Below are 18,064 nucleotides of genomic sequence, written 5' to 3'. Positions count from 1 at the left end.
ATTTAAATTATTTTAACGATTCATCTGCAAAAAGGATAGTTGACAGAAAACAGTGAGATTAAGCTTTATTTTTTTTTTTTGCATAATATTTAAAAGTCATTTTAGTACGGAAGGTAAATTAATACAAATAAAAAAAAATAACCTTGAGCAAGCTGATTGCAACTCTATATGCTGCTGCGTGTCTTACTTCGTGGGATCCTCTCTTAAAAAAATGTGCATCACACAACTAAAATTCTAGTGAAATGACATGTCAGAACAATTCATGTTATTTAATCTGTGATTTTTTACTGAGTCATAAACTAGCTTGCGCCTGCGTTATTTTAAGCCTATGACTTCGATGTATAATGCACAGATACATAAAAACTTAAACTATAAATATTGATCGAACAGGATAGTTTTAAGGATTAGGGTATTGCAAATTAAGTACTTTTTTAAATAGTATAACACTGATATCTTTTTTATCATTTTGATAGAATTTATTGTGGTACTTATATATATTATTGCACCTGCAACATGAGATATTAAATGTCTTAACTTGATACGCTATCTGGAAATTATTTGTTGCATTATGTTATCATATCGTTTTATAGAATTAAATAATATTAATCATATGTTAAAAAATATACAGTTGGCTGATATTAATTAAATGCCTTAGACTCAAATTTGATAAGAATAACGTGTCCGACGCTCTTTAACCCAAAAACTAATTATATACTTTTAAAGATCCATGAATTAAAAGAAAAATATCAATTTGTAACATAGGCATTGAATATGTTCTTTGGTATTGATTTATTTCAACAATCAACTATTTTTAACATTCATAACCATTTCTGTATAAAAATTTACATAATATTTACGCTACCAATTTCTTGGTACTTTTAATGTGTGTCTTATGTATTTTATACGGATATAGTACATAATATTATCTAAACAAAGATATACCGTTTCATTTGTATTTAAATAAAAATCGTTTTGCAATTCACCAGTATTGGCTGGCTTTTAAAATATGCAATCATCGACAGCTTTGAACTATATGTGATCGTTTTTAAATTAATGAAATTGATAGTTAGCCTAACATTATAATTTTATTTATTGACTAACATGAATTTCTCGTTTCCCAGATATTTGTTTGTTATTTAGTTATATTCCACATTGTTTTGCGTTATTTAATTTAATTTAATTGCTAACAAGTTTCGTCTCAATCGGGAGCTGTGTAATATTCATATGTATACCTGGAAATTAGTCAGGCAATCTCTGACAAGTTGAATATTTTTAATTTGACATCACACATGTCAGTAAAGTCTTTGAATATTTAGAACCAGTTACACCAATCAATGTTAAATAAACGACGTCTTGTTAAGGCGATTGATGGACTGTTGTCACGCACGCACTAATGTCTGTTTAAATATCTTAACAAGGCGTAATATTAATTCCTGCTCTAGCGGTCTGTCAAATGGCTAACAGACTGTTAATGTATTGTATTGTCAAAACTCAAATGTCCAAACCCAACCCTGATTTTTTGTAGTCTTAGTTATTACTAATGTTATTACATCTGTTTTGTCATTTTCGACTATAATTTGATAAATTTGAACTCTAAGACGATCATAATTGAACAGGTTTCGAAAATTTTAAGACCACCAATCACAAAAGAAAAAACTACAAAAGACTTATATTTAGTAATTATTTCAATATGAAGTATAGCGTTTTGACATCGGTGATTTTAATAATGGTTGGATTATTAAGTCAAATGAATGCGCGGTAACTATAACTCTCTCAGTTGAGCACTTACTACATTTCAATTATGAGTGGCAGACACCTGAGTTATAAAATTTAAGTTGAAATTATCGAATTTAGTAAGTTACTTGATACTATTCTTAAAATTCCATTTGTACTCTTACAAGGATTTTATGTTGTTGCTTTACCAGTTCCCTGATATAATTACCTGATAATTAAAACAAGCTTAACAAGCTTTTAACAAAGTCAGCAGTATCCGTAAATAGCTTATTTTTCTGTGCAAAGTAAAACTCTTTTGTAAATTATCTCAGTAACTGCAGCAGTTTTTTATCCTTCTCGAGTACTAAGTGACTAAGTTGGAAGTATAAATTATCCAGGATCCAGTTTAAAATTGAAGAATTATTAATATCACCTTCCTTTTTTAACTATGTGACTCAAAATAGCTCCACATGCCCGCGATTATCCCCCTAACATAACCAATGTTTACCTTCATCACAATAGCGAGACTTCACGAGTACACTATTGTATTTCGGCGTTTCGGACTTTTCTTGCGTTTCGACAAACGAGGAGGCCTTCACAACATAAGTCTTAGACAATGACAGGACTTGTGGCTCTACGTCCAATGGACCTATAACCGGTAGGATTTACCCCTACTGAGTGAGTCAAGGAACGGAGCTGACTCTCTGACCCTCGCAATCACTGCTTTGATAGCTGCTTCCCTTCTACTACTCTCTAATGGAATATAGAGAGACTTTTCCGGGAGGAGGCTTCTTTTTATTCTTTTAAAGAGGACGGAAATCATGAAGACCTCAAAACGTCCATATAGAAGATAGTGAAAAGCACGTGCATGCCCTTGAGATTTACAGCCTTCTTGACGACCTTATGTAGGTTATAAGGGTGACCCTGGTATCCGCTAAAATTCTAAGCCCATTACTGCAGTATCCGTCGCATTATCCTCCGAATGAGAATACTCTGCTTTGAAACCGAGCGCTCTCCAGCGCAATGCGACCTTCCTGTCTTTTAAATATGCCTGTGACTGCAGCACTTGATTGAAGACGGCTTTTAGCCGAGCGAGATGATTGTCTTGTATCCAAACAATTTAACTTTGTTTATTTAAAAGTTTACACAAAAATCACACATTCCTACATAATTTATCTTCCTTACATTACATATTTATAATAATCAAATCGTAACAAAGCTGTCAAAAAATGTTAAAATTTTCGATGACTTTTAATTTTACGTAAACATTCATTTGTGAAGATCAGTTAGTAAGAGTAAGTTTTTTGGTTATGAGAAAGAATAAAAAGTTTAATATTTAAATGTTTTAATGATAATATAGCCATACATTGATTGAATATGGAAAAAAAATAAAATTTTGTTAAATTGTTCGAAAAAAATTCATTAAGGATAATTAATTTATCACAGAACCACGGTTAACAGATATACCATAAAAGAAACAACATGATGGCCTAGAAATACGTGACATCTATTTGTGTAAATGATAGATATAGCCTTAAAATTTTGTTATAATGTACCTAAAGCTATAAGATAAATAAATTAACTTACCACTTTGTATAAATGAAAAGCATGCCCTTATCACAGTCACGCTTACCAAAACTCATTCAAAACATATTTCATGTACATAACAAAAATAACATTTTCTACAATTTACAAAGCACTCCACTTATTTGCTATATCAATAACATTTTAGACACCAATATTACAATTACACCCGACTGAGCTACATCGATTAATGTAAATGCCTTTTGTTTGTCTTTAAACCTACTTATATCTAGTCAGTTGCTTTATCGAACAGCACTCAATTTCCATTTGAGGAGCAAGAAAGCAGCTGTTCTAAGAACAAATAGAGTAACTGTCAGTGCTAAGATATCCCACCAGAAATTGTTAGGAGACATGGCAATATCTTTAAGAAACGTGCGTGTGTATCTGAAAAAGAGAATTATTGTTAAATCTTTTAATTGTAGGTATATACATATAATCTCAAATCTGAAATATATTATATAATTTGAAATTGTTAATATATACAGATTTTTACCTGTAATGGCAATATTTAGCTTCGTTGCATTCCAAAGTAGGTCTGTCAAGCCCGTAGATAGCACCAATATATCCCTCCAGCCCATACCTGAGATAGGACACATATGATCCCCAATATAAATAAGGTGGAAGGTCTCGTAACGTTACTCCAAATCCGGCAAACATCATCATTGGAACTGATAAAGTTGGCCCCAGGAAAGTGCCATTCTGAAATAAAATACACCAGAAAAAATTATAAATAGCCCAACAAATATCGATATGGAACTACGTATCATATACTAATATATATGTTGTTATATTTGATTCTCAATTAATTATAAAATGTACTTAAACTCGTACGGCCAGACAATGTTAATAAAATTGTTTTACAACAAATAGCATGGGAAACGTAGCCATAGCCTAGCTACTGATAAAATTTTCTAACTTAAATACATATGTGCTTTATGAAAACTCAAAAAAAAAAAAAAAATTTATTGGTATTTGATAAAATACTAACAACAACATTGAAAATAGCTCCGACCATGAGCCCAAAGCTCTGTGCAACAAGCACAGTATAGATGGAAATGGCAAAGAACATTGCGAATCGACCCGGCTCAAGCGGCTGGGCTGACATCATGTAAACTATTACACTAAATATGGCACATGATATAATCTGTAATAAAAAAAGGAAAAATAATCAGTTTAATAAACCTTAACTTACGCTAAAATTCAGAATTTGACTGAAAATGTTTTGGACATTCAAGTTAGATACATTTATTTTTTTTATTACTTCCACAAAATAATTAAGTATTTAGATTTGTTCACAAAAGATTACATTTTAAAGAAATTTGTTATAATAAATACAAATATTTTTGCTCTTATAAACTAAGAATAACATTAATTTTGGAGAGTCATACAATTCAAATTTATTTTCCTACAGAATATTACTTTTGACATAACCGAGGAATATAAATATTTATAAGATATAATAGCAATTTAGAAAAAAAAAATACAACAATACCGTAGTGAAACCTTGGACATTGTTCACTTTTGTGGCAAAATTGTTGTCTAATATGTTTATTTTGGAGGTAAAATACTCGTAATAGTTATACATTTTTTATGTTGAGTATTAGAGGCAATCACATACCGAAATAGGCAAGTCGACGACGTTGATAGATATGTAGTAAGATCCTAAAGAGTACCAACGGTTAAAATGTTCTTTCAACAAAATTGACATTTCCGAAGGAACTGAAATGAAAAAAAAAATGTGATGTCATCACGCAAAAACTTTGAAATACATAAAAAACAATAATAGTCTTCATAAAAAATATAGGAAAGAAATAGAAAAAGCTCGTAGAAATATTATAAAAAGAAACTAAAATCAAATCAAAATACTTACAAGTAAGGATAGTTAACATCATAGGTGACATCATATGGTGCATAAGAATAGCAAATAGAAGATTATAGTTTTCAAAAACTCGAGAGCCTTCATTTCCAGCATTAATAAATAACGCCCCCAGCATAATTCCAACCACTATATTAACCATTATTCTAAGATGTGTCATAGTCTGTAATTTAAAAACAAAAATTGATATTGGTACGAAAAGCTGATTAATTAATGTAATAATAAATAATCTTACTAGATTATTGCAAAACAATTTAAAGGGTAGAATGAAAGCACTCTTATTAAATAATTAGAAACTTTGACTTACAGGATCACGTTTCGCCTTCAGAAACCCTCTTTTAATGAGTACCGATCTCTGATTAGATTGTGAAGTTTCTTCTATACTACTTCCAGAATCTTGTTCTTTCATCACACTTAAAGGATATTGTTTCCTGAGGGCTTCCATGGTTGCTATGGACTCCCAGTTATCAAACCATTGTAGTGCCTTTCCATTTTCAGCTTTATTGGTCAAAACATCAATTTTATCTTCACCGTATTCGCCACACGCTAATTCAATAACTAAAAAATTTTTTACACTTTTTAAATTACATTTCATATAGATGTTTTCAACTTAACTAAACTAAACAATATGAAATAGCAACACTAACTGTAATCAGCCGGATTATGATATATGGGACATGGAATTCCAGCTTCTTCGAGATATGGGACCATATTTCTTGTGGTGCCTTGATAGAGGCATTTTCCAGCTGCTAGAACATAAACCTGGTCAAAAAACGCGAAAAGAGAGGCGGAGGGTTGATGAATTGTACAAACAATGGTACGGCCTTGGTGGGCAAGGCTGCGGCAGAGTTGGACTACTTGGGTGCATGACGAACTATCCAGACCCCTGAAAATAAAATAACGATAGGTTTTTATTTTGATTTACACTCAATGAAACTCTTAAGTCCATAAATATACTTTTTAGTATGTTACATTGAACAAATAAACCGGCTATTTTACGTTGTGTAAAATGAAGCACATAAGCTGTGTATAGTATTATATTATGTTAAGTTCTTGTTTGTGTTTACATAACATAAAAGGCCTTACGTTGTAGGTTCGTCTAAAAACATAACTAGAGGGTTATTGATAAGCTCCAAAGCGATAGATAATCTCTTGCGTTGGCCTCCCGACAACTGAGCTCCTCGAGTATTCATATGTTCATAAAGACCGAGATTTGTTAAGATATCTTCTATCTGGAAGTCAAAAATAGAATACTTTAAGGTCTCTTCCCTTATTTATCCTCTATTTCAAAAAAATGATTCCTGGGACTTAATTAATTGTTATTACAATTAACAAACAAATAAAATATTAAACCAGTGAGGGAATGTATTAGTATATAGCTGCTCGAGGCGTTGAGGCAACAATATTATATCTTTCAAATATTTAATATGACTTAAAATGAACTAACAAAATTACTTCCCGGTATGAGTATGATAATTTTAATATATATCAAACACTTACCACTTCACCCTTCTCGTACTTGTCTAATTTGGTAGGTAGTTTAAGATCAGCGGCGATAGACATGTTTTCGCCTACTGTAAGCAGTCCCTGAATTCGATCATCCTGTTGAATGTAACACGACATTTTCTTGAATCTTTCTGTAATGTAAATGAGATTACTTAATTAAAATAATAATACTAATATTTATATATATTTTTTAAATATTTTATTTGTCTGTTTGCTGATAATAAAGTTTTTAATTAAAACTTATACTGTCTTTGAGATATGAGTCACATTTAGAATATCAGTTTTTTTTTATCAAAGTCCAAAAGTAAAAATTATAATTAAACCTTAATAGTATTTTTATATGTTTATTAATTATCTTACTCATAATTCTTCCTCTTCCATTAATGAATATAGCTCCACCCACACCAGTGATTCTGTATCCTGATATAACATCTAACAGTGTTGACTTGCCAGCCCCAGATGGACCCATGATCGCAATAAGCTGTTTTGGTCGAAATCTGCCGTTCACCCCATGAAGAATCTGTTTGCTTCCTGAAAAGAAATAATAAGATTTTACAATTTTTTTAACAACCTTTGCATAATATATACTGTTAAAATAAAAGAGAAATTTTAGGAAATTGAGACCTGTTGGATAAATAAACAAGAACAACTTAAATTAAAATACAGTTGTCGGATATAATATGTTCATTAGAAATGAAGAACTTTACCAGTTTGACCTTGACCTTAGCTTTAACAGAATCACGCATCTATCACACAGAAACATATACATTTACATCAACAATAATCCTTAATTTTGTCCTGTAATTAAGTTAAGACCATAGAGAAGTTGATTTACCATAGTCAAGTGTAAAAATATAATATTATATTTTAAACTTAATTTTATTATCCCTACACATTTGGATTTTGTATGTAAGTATAAGATATATTTTCTTAATATTCTAACAACATAATTCGTTACATTGTGATGCTAGATTTATTTTGGTCTGGTTTATTTTTGATCATAGGCATTCAATACCGATGATCTCGGTCAAAACCCTTTCATTACTTAAAGTAAACATTTATTTTGAATTAAATTAAACACTATAAATAAATACTACATCAAAATCAAAACAAACTTAATTATTTGTGGAATTACAAGCAAAAAGAATAAATAATTAATGATGAATGTAATTAAATATACATTAGGATAATTATATTTAAACATTTAATGGAACACGTGAAGAGAAAACAAAACATACGAAAACTAATGTATATTTAATCTCGAAGGTCATAAAAATTTAAATAAATCTTTACAAAATTTTAGGTTCACGTAACAATATGACTTGACATACTGACACACACTCGTATCTATAAATGTGCTTAGATAAAAATACGCTGTCAGAGTATAAAATAAATTTAAATACAAAATAAATACAAAATCTTAGTATTGTGATAAAATTTGCTTATACAGTTTCGAGATAACAATATCAATCGTATTGGTGAGCTTTAATGTTTTTAAAACGATTTTTTAAGAAGATTTATTGTAAGATAGAAAACAGAACAAAAATAATTTATTTGTGAACCTTGATTTATTAACGTATCCGTCAAAAGTAATCGTACCCCGTACACTGATGAATCAAACAGTGGATATCGTATTTCCACCAGTGGATAAGATTACATGTAGTTTAGGTATAAATTTATCATGGTAGCTAGTTTTAAAATACGACTCCCTTTGATTAAAACGAGTTCTCTATCGAAATCACTGATTTAATTATAAAAGTGATTTGAAATTTATAAATTTTAATTAAACTTATTAAAAGAAATTAAATATTTCACTTCATGCGGATGAAGTCGCAGGCACGGTTAGACTTGTACCTAAACAGAACCTGACGATCTAACTGATGCCAAACTAACTCTAAGACGAATTTCATTATTTTTATAAATAGCTTTAATTTGAATTATAACAATAGTTAAAGCTATGTATATATAGTTCAACACATACAGGTAGATTCCCCATTTTAGACTTGTCAATAAATTGTTTATGTTAAATTTTCCGTGATTTCTCGAACAGATAACCTCCTTGACGTCATTCATATTATACAGATAATAAAATTTCATATTTTATAGTTAAAATACCTACATCGTAGAAAAGAGGGTAATTACAATTGAATAATATAAATTCTATATATATTGCGTAATATAGCGTGTTGTTTCTTACTATCTGTGTATTTATTTAATTTCATATATTTAATTCATATATACATACATAACATATATATATAATATATATTTTTATTTTATCGCATATTTGGACTTTGGATTTGTTGTAACTTGTACAATAGATAAAATATAAATACATACGTACGTTAGACAGTCACTTAAATAATGTCAAATTATCATAATTATACAATAGAATTTAAGTTATTTTTTATATTCAATTGACCCATAAAGAATTTAATTTTAATTTATTTTTAAACTAGATATGTTATTATAAGAAAAGCTGAAGATTTGCTTTTACATTTTACTCAAAATACTAGTTTTTCTCGTCTCGTGTGCCCGTGATCACGGTTGCTGAAAAGTAACCGAAACGTCGTGATTGTGTAGTTTTAAAATAATAAAATCCGCGTAGTATATCCGAAAATATATTAGTTTCATTTAAATGAATAAAACTCGGGAATGTCTTAGATCTCATTATTAGTTTCTATTTCGATCAATATAACTTATACATTTTAAATAATCAATAACTTTCAATTGTGACATTAAATGTATTTTTAAATTTTGCAAAAACGATGTTTGAATTAATGATCCTTTATTAAACTGTCACCTTAATATATGTTTTAACTGGAGAATTGATCCAAAAAATACAATTTACATGATTCATTATTAAATATACAAGTAACTATTCTAAACGTGATTAGTGTAACGAGTTGGTTGTTAAGCTTTGTAAAATTATCGTGAAATTTTGTAAATGTAAATAAAAAAACTATCATTTCGATGTATATCCTTATTCACTTTATTTATTAAATGTACAGATAACCCCTTTAAATACATGTAGCATTTATTTCAATATAATTTTTTTTTATAAGAATTTAAATTGTTTATTCCAAAGGGGTTATTAAAAAATATTTTCAACGAAGTTGCAGAGGAAAACTGATATAATATAAACAACTAATGACGATTATCACATATAATTAAATCGAACTTTGTACTTAGACTTTGACTTTATGAAGTACAGAAGCTATCATCAGATGACCTCCGACTTCACATGATTGCGTCACATAAAAAGGCTGAAATATTATAATATTACTTTATTGAATGAACTGTGCGCTCGATATACCTCGTCAGGTAGACTATTCTTCACAATATAAAATCAGTATATAATTATTGGTAACAAAGAGAATATTTTTCATTTCCATACAAAAGAAGATTTTACGTCAACATAAATTAATTAATTGCTGTTTAAAAGTGTTCCTTAAGTTTCTTTTTATCTTCTTTTCGTTTGCTCAATTAAGTAAGTTGTCTCGTGAAAGGACATCGTACATTAATTATTAAAAATATATTTTTATAAATTATTTTTATTTACTCTCATACGTTAGATTAGTCGTTAGATCGTGTTATGAAAAACCACAGGGTGTAGTTGTAAAGTTTAAAACATAATATGAAAGAAATAAGTATATTTTTTATCAAGAAATTTTCAAATTTCAATTAATCTTTACATAAACAGTTATATATCAGTACGATTTACAAAATATTAATAAGAACGCTATTCAAATATTGACTATGCAATTTCACATCCTTAACATAAGTGGATGAACATAATATTGAAAAGATAATTCTTGTTTAGTAATAAAACAGAACGGTAGCTTTGAAATAAAAAAGTAAAAAAAACGAAGTCCGTAAACGAATCATCTCATTGACGTGTTTTTTTTTTTACAAAAGTTTTAAATGAAATGACTAATTTATAGAGCCGTTTTTATAATATGTTGTTATGGTCTCAGTTGCTGTAATAGTGAATGGAAATATTATTGAATTGCGGTTAAGAAAACAATCTTGTGTTGTGGAATATATGATTAAGAAATCAAAATGTTTAATGATTCATGTCTACGTGTTTCGAATCACCACATTTATGGACAAAAAGGTCAAAATTCTGCTGATGTATTTTTTTTAGAGCACAGAAGTGCATAAATATATAATCGATATTCATTCATTGAGGTGTATAAGTTTTTGAAAAATGTTTCTCGCATTTAAAGAATGGTCTTTGTTCATATCGTTTATTTATGTTGGCTGAATGAAACAGCTTTTCTAATTGTATTAATTGGAGGCTTATTTGAAGCGATATATATATATATATATATATATATACAACAGTTTTCTAGTGCATGTACTATAATACTTGTGTGGCGTGATTTATTATGCCTTAATGATTATATTCGCATAAGTCTATAACAAAAAAAATACCTGTCGCAACTAAACGATCTTACACTTTTCCTTAAAAATAATTTTGAACCTCAAAACAAACAAATATACTATCTATTAAACTAGATTACTTCTATTTTATAACACTGTTGGGTAGTCTCTAAACGTATTTTAGAAACTAAAATACTTTGAACGCATTAATAAACAAAATATATACTTTGCTCCACTTTTGCCTTTTTTCTAAATACCTACGACGTTAAGCTTCGTCAATATTCTAGCTTAATTGTTGGAATTTTTAAAATAAACAAAGAATGTCAAATTTAATACACAGTTTTATATTCGGTTAAACAATTGGCAAGATTGCAACATAGAGCCAAGGACTTTGTTCAAAAATAAATGTATCTGTGGCAGAACTACTTGTTTAAATAGATTTATATGTAAAAATGTCATTACGCTAGTCTATAATTTATACATTTTTTTACAATAACAACAAAAATATACTTATATGAAGATAATTGTACATTTATTACAACGAATGTATTTAGTCTAATGTAAAGTAAAAAATATTTCTATACTCGTATACAAAATAACAATACCGATTCTGTTTAAACAGTAAAATTATTAATATATTTTTATAAATATGTCCTTGATTTAAAAATTATTATGTATTTTTGAATCACAATACGTCTTAAACAAAAAAAAAACACTTGTAATTCATGTCGATATGAGGAACAAAAAACACGCAACTTCTTCCTTGTTACGATGGCTATTATTTTATTTATATTTTTATTGTTCTCTGTGAACACCAAGCGACGGCTCGATATCATTTAATCAGACAGTAAACATCACGTTGCTTGTAACATAGATCTTGCTATATGTACGTACGCTATGTCCAATGTGTTATCAAAGCCACTAGATAATTGTTGCGAATAAATATTTTATTACAATTCATTTCCCCGACCAGAACAAAAAGAACTTGTATATTTTTTATAATGAAAACATAAAGTAAGTATGTCATTGTAATTATTTTAAGGGGTTTTCGTACTGATATATTTCGGTACGTCCTATATTTTGTTATCAGGGGTGACGTCATGCGTTCAATGACATCAATAGTTCATTATTCGCGATACCGAAACACGTGCGCGTGCGCTTGGCGTATGTTTTGCATTGTCTTAATTGTCTTAGAATCTTTATTATTGTTCCATCTCATATAATGACCTAAAATACTGAAAAACATACTACGTTAGACGAAATAGGTTACGGGATTTATTTTTTTTTATATTTTTTATAAGTAAATATAATTAATATACCTATTTATTGACATGCAATATAAATTATTATATGTCTATTTATGAAAACAAGACATCAGCGATCACAGGTCATGTCCGGGTTCCTATTATATCGCAATGTATTTTCAAATGCTTCATTTGCAGCGTTATTTCAAAGATCTTTATACATTCAATAAATAAATACTATGTTGTTCTTATTGAACATCTCTATGTTTTTCAGCTTTTTAGTGATTTTTTTTACAATAAAAAATTCTCAGCATTCCATAGATTCATCGTGTGGGTGCCGGGTCCATCTCATTGCGTTGAGAGGAGCTTCAAAACTCCTGGGACTTGCGACCCAGGTGTAAGTTTAAGGGCCCCTATCTAACGCACGTTAAACGCTCACCTCCACCGTTCAAGCTCCTCTCTCTACCTAACCAAATTTGAAGCGAACCCACGAAGATCCTTGTATACTTTAAAAATAAAAAATTACATGTGTCGGGGTGTTTGCTCAAACTTTTACAAGTTCAATTTTTAAGATAAATTAATGAAAGTAAAACTCATTTCATTAAATATATATATGGTTGAAAGTTTGCTTTCATCACGTTAAATTTAATAAAAAATAAAAATCGGATACAAAATTGTAATTAAACGAGAAATAATACTCATAATAATATATCTTCAATGCAATGAAAATACATATAATTTATTCAACATATTTATTAATAATTGCATCAACTGAATATTTTTATATAATATGACAACTGTTAACTAGATTATCTTCCGTATAAAGTCCAATAAAGCGGATATGTTTTCGAAATCAATGTCAAGATAGAGCGGTATTTTACTACGTATTATTCACTCTTTTTATAATATGTATATGTACAAAAGAAATTATCATTATTCCATATATTTAAATAAATTTATTACATTATTATTAAGTTTTATGTGATGTTGTACTCTTAGTAAGAAAGAAGTTTTGAACTACCATAAGATTTTGTTAAGTTAATGATATTCATCATAGAAAAATATAGTTGAAATGAAAGACTAAATCCCATGCTTTAATATATGACAAACTATAAAGTGAAAAGTATCTTTTGAAAAATTAAAAAAAGATTGTACGATAAGGAAATCATACCTACATTTTCATTGAATAAAAGCGTGAAGTGTTTGATGAAAAAGTAGTTTGTGGCTAATATAAATTTATAAAAAAATAATTCAACGGCATTAATATAAAGAAAGAAAGAAAAGAAAAATAAACTTCCCGGTTTCGGGTAACAAATGTATCCTATATCTAAAGATAACGTCTGGATACTAAGAAGTAAGTGTTTAGACAAGGATCACTATTAATTATCTTTTTATACACAAATTTTCGTTAGTTATCACATTAATTACAGTGTAATTTTTATTATAATATTTTTAACAAACAACCTTTCAATGTTAATTGTCGTAAATTATCTCAAGATTGATGCAATGTCTTATCCAATAACCTTCAATAAAGTAATTGATGTGTTTGATACAATCGCTAGGAATGTTGTAACTTATCAAAAAATTGTCTCAAATCTAAGCATTCGTGGTGTGTATTTTATCTGGGACAATTATATTATATATTATGAATTGAGACTGAGTAATAATAATTTAAACTGACGGGTTCCAAGGGACATTTAGGTCAAAGCGTCAATTACTTACGTATGAACGTATCTATTACAGAGATATAGGATTACGCGATAAAGATATATTTACATATAATTCTTACTTTATAAGTATTGCAGAAAATACAATTGTTTTCAAGTGCTTTGAACCTTTTTTTTGATATTCGATTATCATAGAACAAAATCTATTATTCTAAATAATATTTTTTTCGTCCTTCTCATATAAAATGTTAAATATGTCGTCCACGTCGGCTTGCACAGCACATTTTTATTAATAGCTCACAATTGGTGACTTCCGTAAAAGGAAAAGGGATGTGATACACTTTACAATTAAGCTGAATGATTTTGAGATTTACTCTTCAAATAACGATAGTTACATACACGTTTTGCAATTAGTTTAACATTTGTAACAATTGCCTAACATTACATTGTTAATACATAGTATATATTTGTTATAAAATATCAACAATATAAAAGAAATTTCTAACCTATCGTCCATTAATTCGCAGGTAATTTAAAACAAAAAAATTATAGTAACTTTACACCGTATGCACGACAGAACTTTAAAGGAATTTATTAATATTTATTTTAAAGATTATTCTATGTCCTACAACATTTTTAATAACGTAAGTACAATTTGATTAAGCTAAACCTATGTGGCAGTGATTAAAAAATAATATCATTGGTCATTGACTCAATTGATATAAAATAGTTTATATAAAATTTTATTCCTAAACGGCCCAACACACCGCTTAGTGGTTATTATTAATAATTTCCTTGCTGCGATTTCTAAATACGTATAATTCATGTATGTAGGAACAGCGTTACGTTTTAATGGACATTTTTTTGGCATTTAAATATTTTCGGATGTACTATGATGAATGGTTTTGATGATGGATGAATTTTTCATCTCGTCTGCAAGTGATCGCGGTTGCTGCAAAAGCAACCGAAACGTCAGGAGTGTGTAGTTTATGACGATAAAAAATGTTTAACTTAAATGTATACCCGCGAAATTTTTAGATTTTATTATTTTGTTGGCATAACTGAGAATGATATTTTTTGTCATATTCAAGTTTAATTTATTTCATTTACTAAGTACATGTATCTTTATATTTTCAATTATATATTTATCTATATATTAAGGACGCTCTACAATAACTAGTTAATACTTGACTTGGTAACACTTAATAAAGTTTTAAAACAACCATATATTATTTTATTCAGTTTATCTGAAGTATCTGATGAAGCTATGTTTAATTCATATATTTTTTAAATACCAAAATAACGAATAAAAATAAAAAGCATTTAATTCCGTCACAGACTTCAAACTCGTTTTATGGACAATAATAGGTATATGAGTGAAATATTACTAATAAATAAATAAATTAATAAAGTAGTTTTCATATTTCTCTTTAAAGTATTTTTATAAAACAAATTCAAATAAATTATTATTCAAAGGATTTAAGTCGTCAATATATACATATATTTCCATATAAAATAAAGTTTTTATTTAAAACATAAATACCAATATTTTATGTAATTTTAAAATATATATATGTATTGTATATTTTATAATAATTTCCAGAATTCTTATATAAAAATCATTTTATATATTATTCAAAAAAACAAATCCTCAAATTTGTTCAAAGCAATAAAATACGTTCACAAACACTTTTAATTGTAATGAGACTCGTTAGTACTAAAGGTGTCGCTTTAATAAGCCGTAATAATTAAAAAAGAAATCAAAATAACGTCGATGAGACGTCAATAAAACTATTATATTATATCGAACGTCGCGTAATTGATAAATAATAATATAATGAATCGGCTTAGAAACAATCGGTTCGATCAACGTTAGCGGCGTTCACGACGTTTCATAATAAGACTTCGATTGCGCCATAATAAAAACCCCTGACGTTAATGCTTTTTGTTTTCATAAAACGAGGACGTCCAAAGAAAACTGTTACCGGTTATACAAAAATTACCGAAGATCGTTAAATTTGCAAAAACCGGTTACTGTAACTTCTGCCATGACATGTTTACCTTGCACACCTCGCATTATGCGATTACACTTTTTACAGTTAACGGGATTTATGTATAGAGTGTACGTTATAAGACCTTCAGTTTTTATTATTATTATTTTCACAAAAACTACAACATTATCAGCTGTTTCCAAAAATGTACATATAAATTGTTAAATTTGACTTTTTATCATTCAACATTAATGATATATCGGAGGTATGTCACTTGGTTACTATCTAAACAATTACTTTCTTCTTTTTTACGTCCCAATTAATTCTTTCCTAGTCATAAATAACAATAATTATAAAGCTAAATTAATATATTTTTTTACTATATTTACGCCTCGATACTCACAAAAACACGATCATTAAGTAACAATGTCTTTATTAGGTACAAGTGATTATTCTAATCGAGATGCAAGTTCACTATTAATATTTATTATCTGTCCTATACAAATCACAATCACAACGAAGCTGTTGTTTTATAAATAAAACATTAAATTCTTGTTATTTTCCAGACAATGATATTATCTTAATAATAACATTAATTTTAAACAATAGTACATCTGTTATTACAACACATAAGTCAATCAATCTTTACTCCTCTTACACGGCTATTACTTTCATGCGTTTAAAAACGTAGTTATCTAATAGTTTTTTTTTTAATTTTTACCCAGTAACACATTACAATTGACTCAAAGACTAAATTTGTTTGGTTTATATACCAATATAAATATTTGAAGATAAGTATAAAGTAAAAATTTTATTGTACTATTGGTAATATCTCATAAAATTTCCTTTATTTGTTTCAATGAGAATGCATAGAATTAATTATAGTTTTCTTCAAGTAATATTTTATAATAAATAAACTTTTTATCCAATTGTCGTCACTTTATTACGTCATGAAATCTAAAATTCTTTGTAAAAATTTAAAACTGTTGAAAAACTTAATCCGAAACATCGTCGGCGTCATTCAAAATATGTAACATATGCAATTTCAACATCGGCGTCTAATGCTGTCTACTTTTATGTTACGAAACAATGTTACAATAGCCTAATTATTATTAAAGGGCGGGTTGACAATTTTTTTTTGTAAATATCGACAACCGGACATATAAACCACTTTATCTTTCTTTAAACAAAGGAGAATCTGAAAGTATTATCACTTAGTCCACAATAAAATGTAACAAAGTGCGTTATAAATTGTAACGTAAACAAAGACGACAACACACAATCGATCTTACGGACAGTGGGCTACATTTAAAGACTAATTAAAATCTTTAAAGAATTTTAAATACGTCACTTAAAGTAAACGTGTTTATATTAAAATTAGAAATACATTTTTATATATAAATTATTGTATCTCTAATTTCAAAAACAAATGTTCATAATAAAGAATTTAATTACTCTAGCAGTACATTCATGCGTGCGAAATGATAAATGCTTTATGAATAACAGATATTGTTTGGAAAACATACCTTTGTTTATACCGAGATTGACAGTACATGTAATATTTGTAAACTGCATGTCCACGGGATCCTTTGTCGGAAGCTTTGCGAGTCCCGGGGCTTTGTCCTGAGAAGAACCCGGGGCAATAACCTCAGCATTCTCGGTATCAGCTTTATAACTCACACTTTCCACAATCTCAGCTCCTGCGAGCATCATTTTGATATTTTTATAAGTTCATTAATATTATTCAACAACACACGTGCTTCGACCGATACTAGTCGTTTCTGAATGCGCCCGCGCCGATTCAGAAGCATATCGCTATCAGAAGCCTTTTGTCTCAACTGACAGCTAGCTCTTGTTTACATCTTTCTGACGCATTTGAAATAATACTTACTCTTCAATAACATGATGGGTAATTTCGTAAATATATATTTAAATGAACTCATTAACGAATATGATAAAAATATTTTGTATAAAAAACTGGCCAACCCTCATTAAAAATTTAACAAAAAACAAATGTGTAATAAAAACAAGAGTTTTTAATTTCTTCGATTAGTTTCTGCCATTGTCATTTAAATCTCCGATACTATAGAAAAAAAA

At 28.5% G+C, this 18,064-nt stretch overlaps 1 protein-coding gene across 1 annotated transcript; it reads right to left on the bottom strand.

Moving 5' to 3' along the window:
* Window positions 1-3,041: 3,041 nt before the first annotated feature.
* LOC116768572 (ATP-binding cassette sub-family G member 4) lies at window positions 3,042-17,776 on the bottom strand. The gene is made up of 11 exons (XM_061523889.1): window positions 17,494-17,776; window positions 7,040-7,210; window positions 6,674-6,810; window positions 6,260-6,405; window positions 5,821-6,059; window positions 5,481-5,731; window positions 5,168-5,336; window positions 4,916-5,016; window positions 4,286-4,441; window positions 3,791-3,996; window positions 3,042-3,681 (listed from the first exon to the last, which is right to left on the bottom strand). Exons 1-11 carry the CDS (start codon window positions 17,678-17,680, stop codon window positions 3,540-3,542), a joined length of 1,905 nt encoding a protein of 634 aa, XP_061379873.1. The 5' UTR covers window positions 17,681-17,776; the 3' UTR covers window positions 3,042-3,539.
* Between the last annotated feature and the right edge of the window lie 288 nt (window positions 17,777-18,064).

Source organism: Danaus plexippus, chromosome 4 (genome assembly GCF_018135715.1).
Source record: "Danaus plexippus chromosome 4, MEX_DaPlex, whole genome shotgun sequence".
Taxonomy (NCBI): domain Eukaryota; kingdom Metazoa; phylum Arthropoda; class Insecta; order Lepidoptera; family Nymphalidae; genus Danaus; species Danaus plexippus.
Note: the sequence above shows the minus strand (reverse complement) of the source record. Positions and strands in the feature narration are given on the sequence as shown.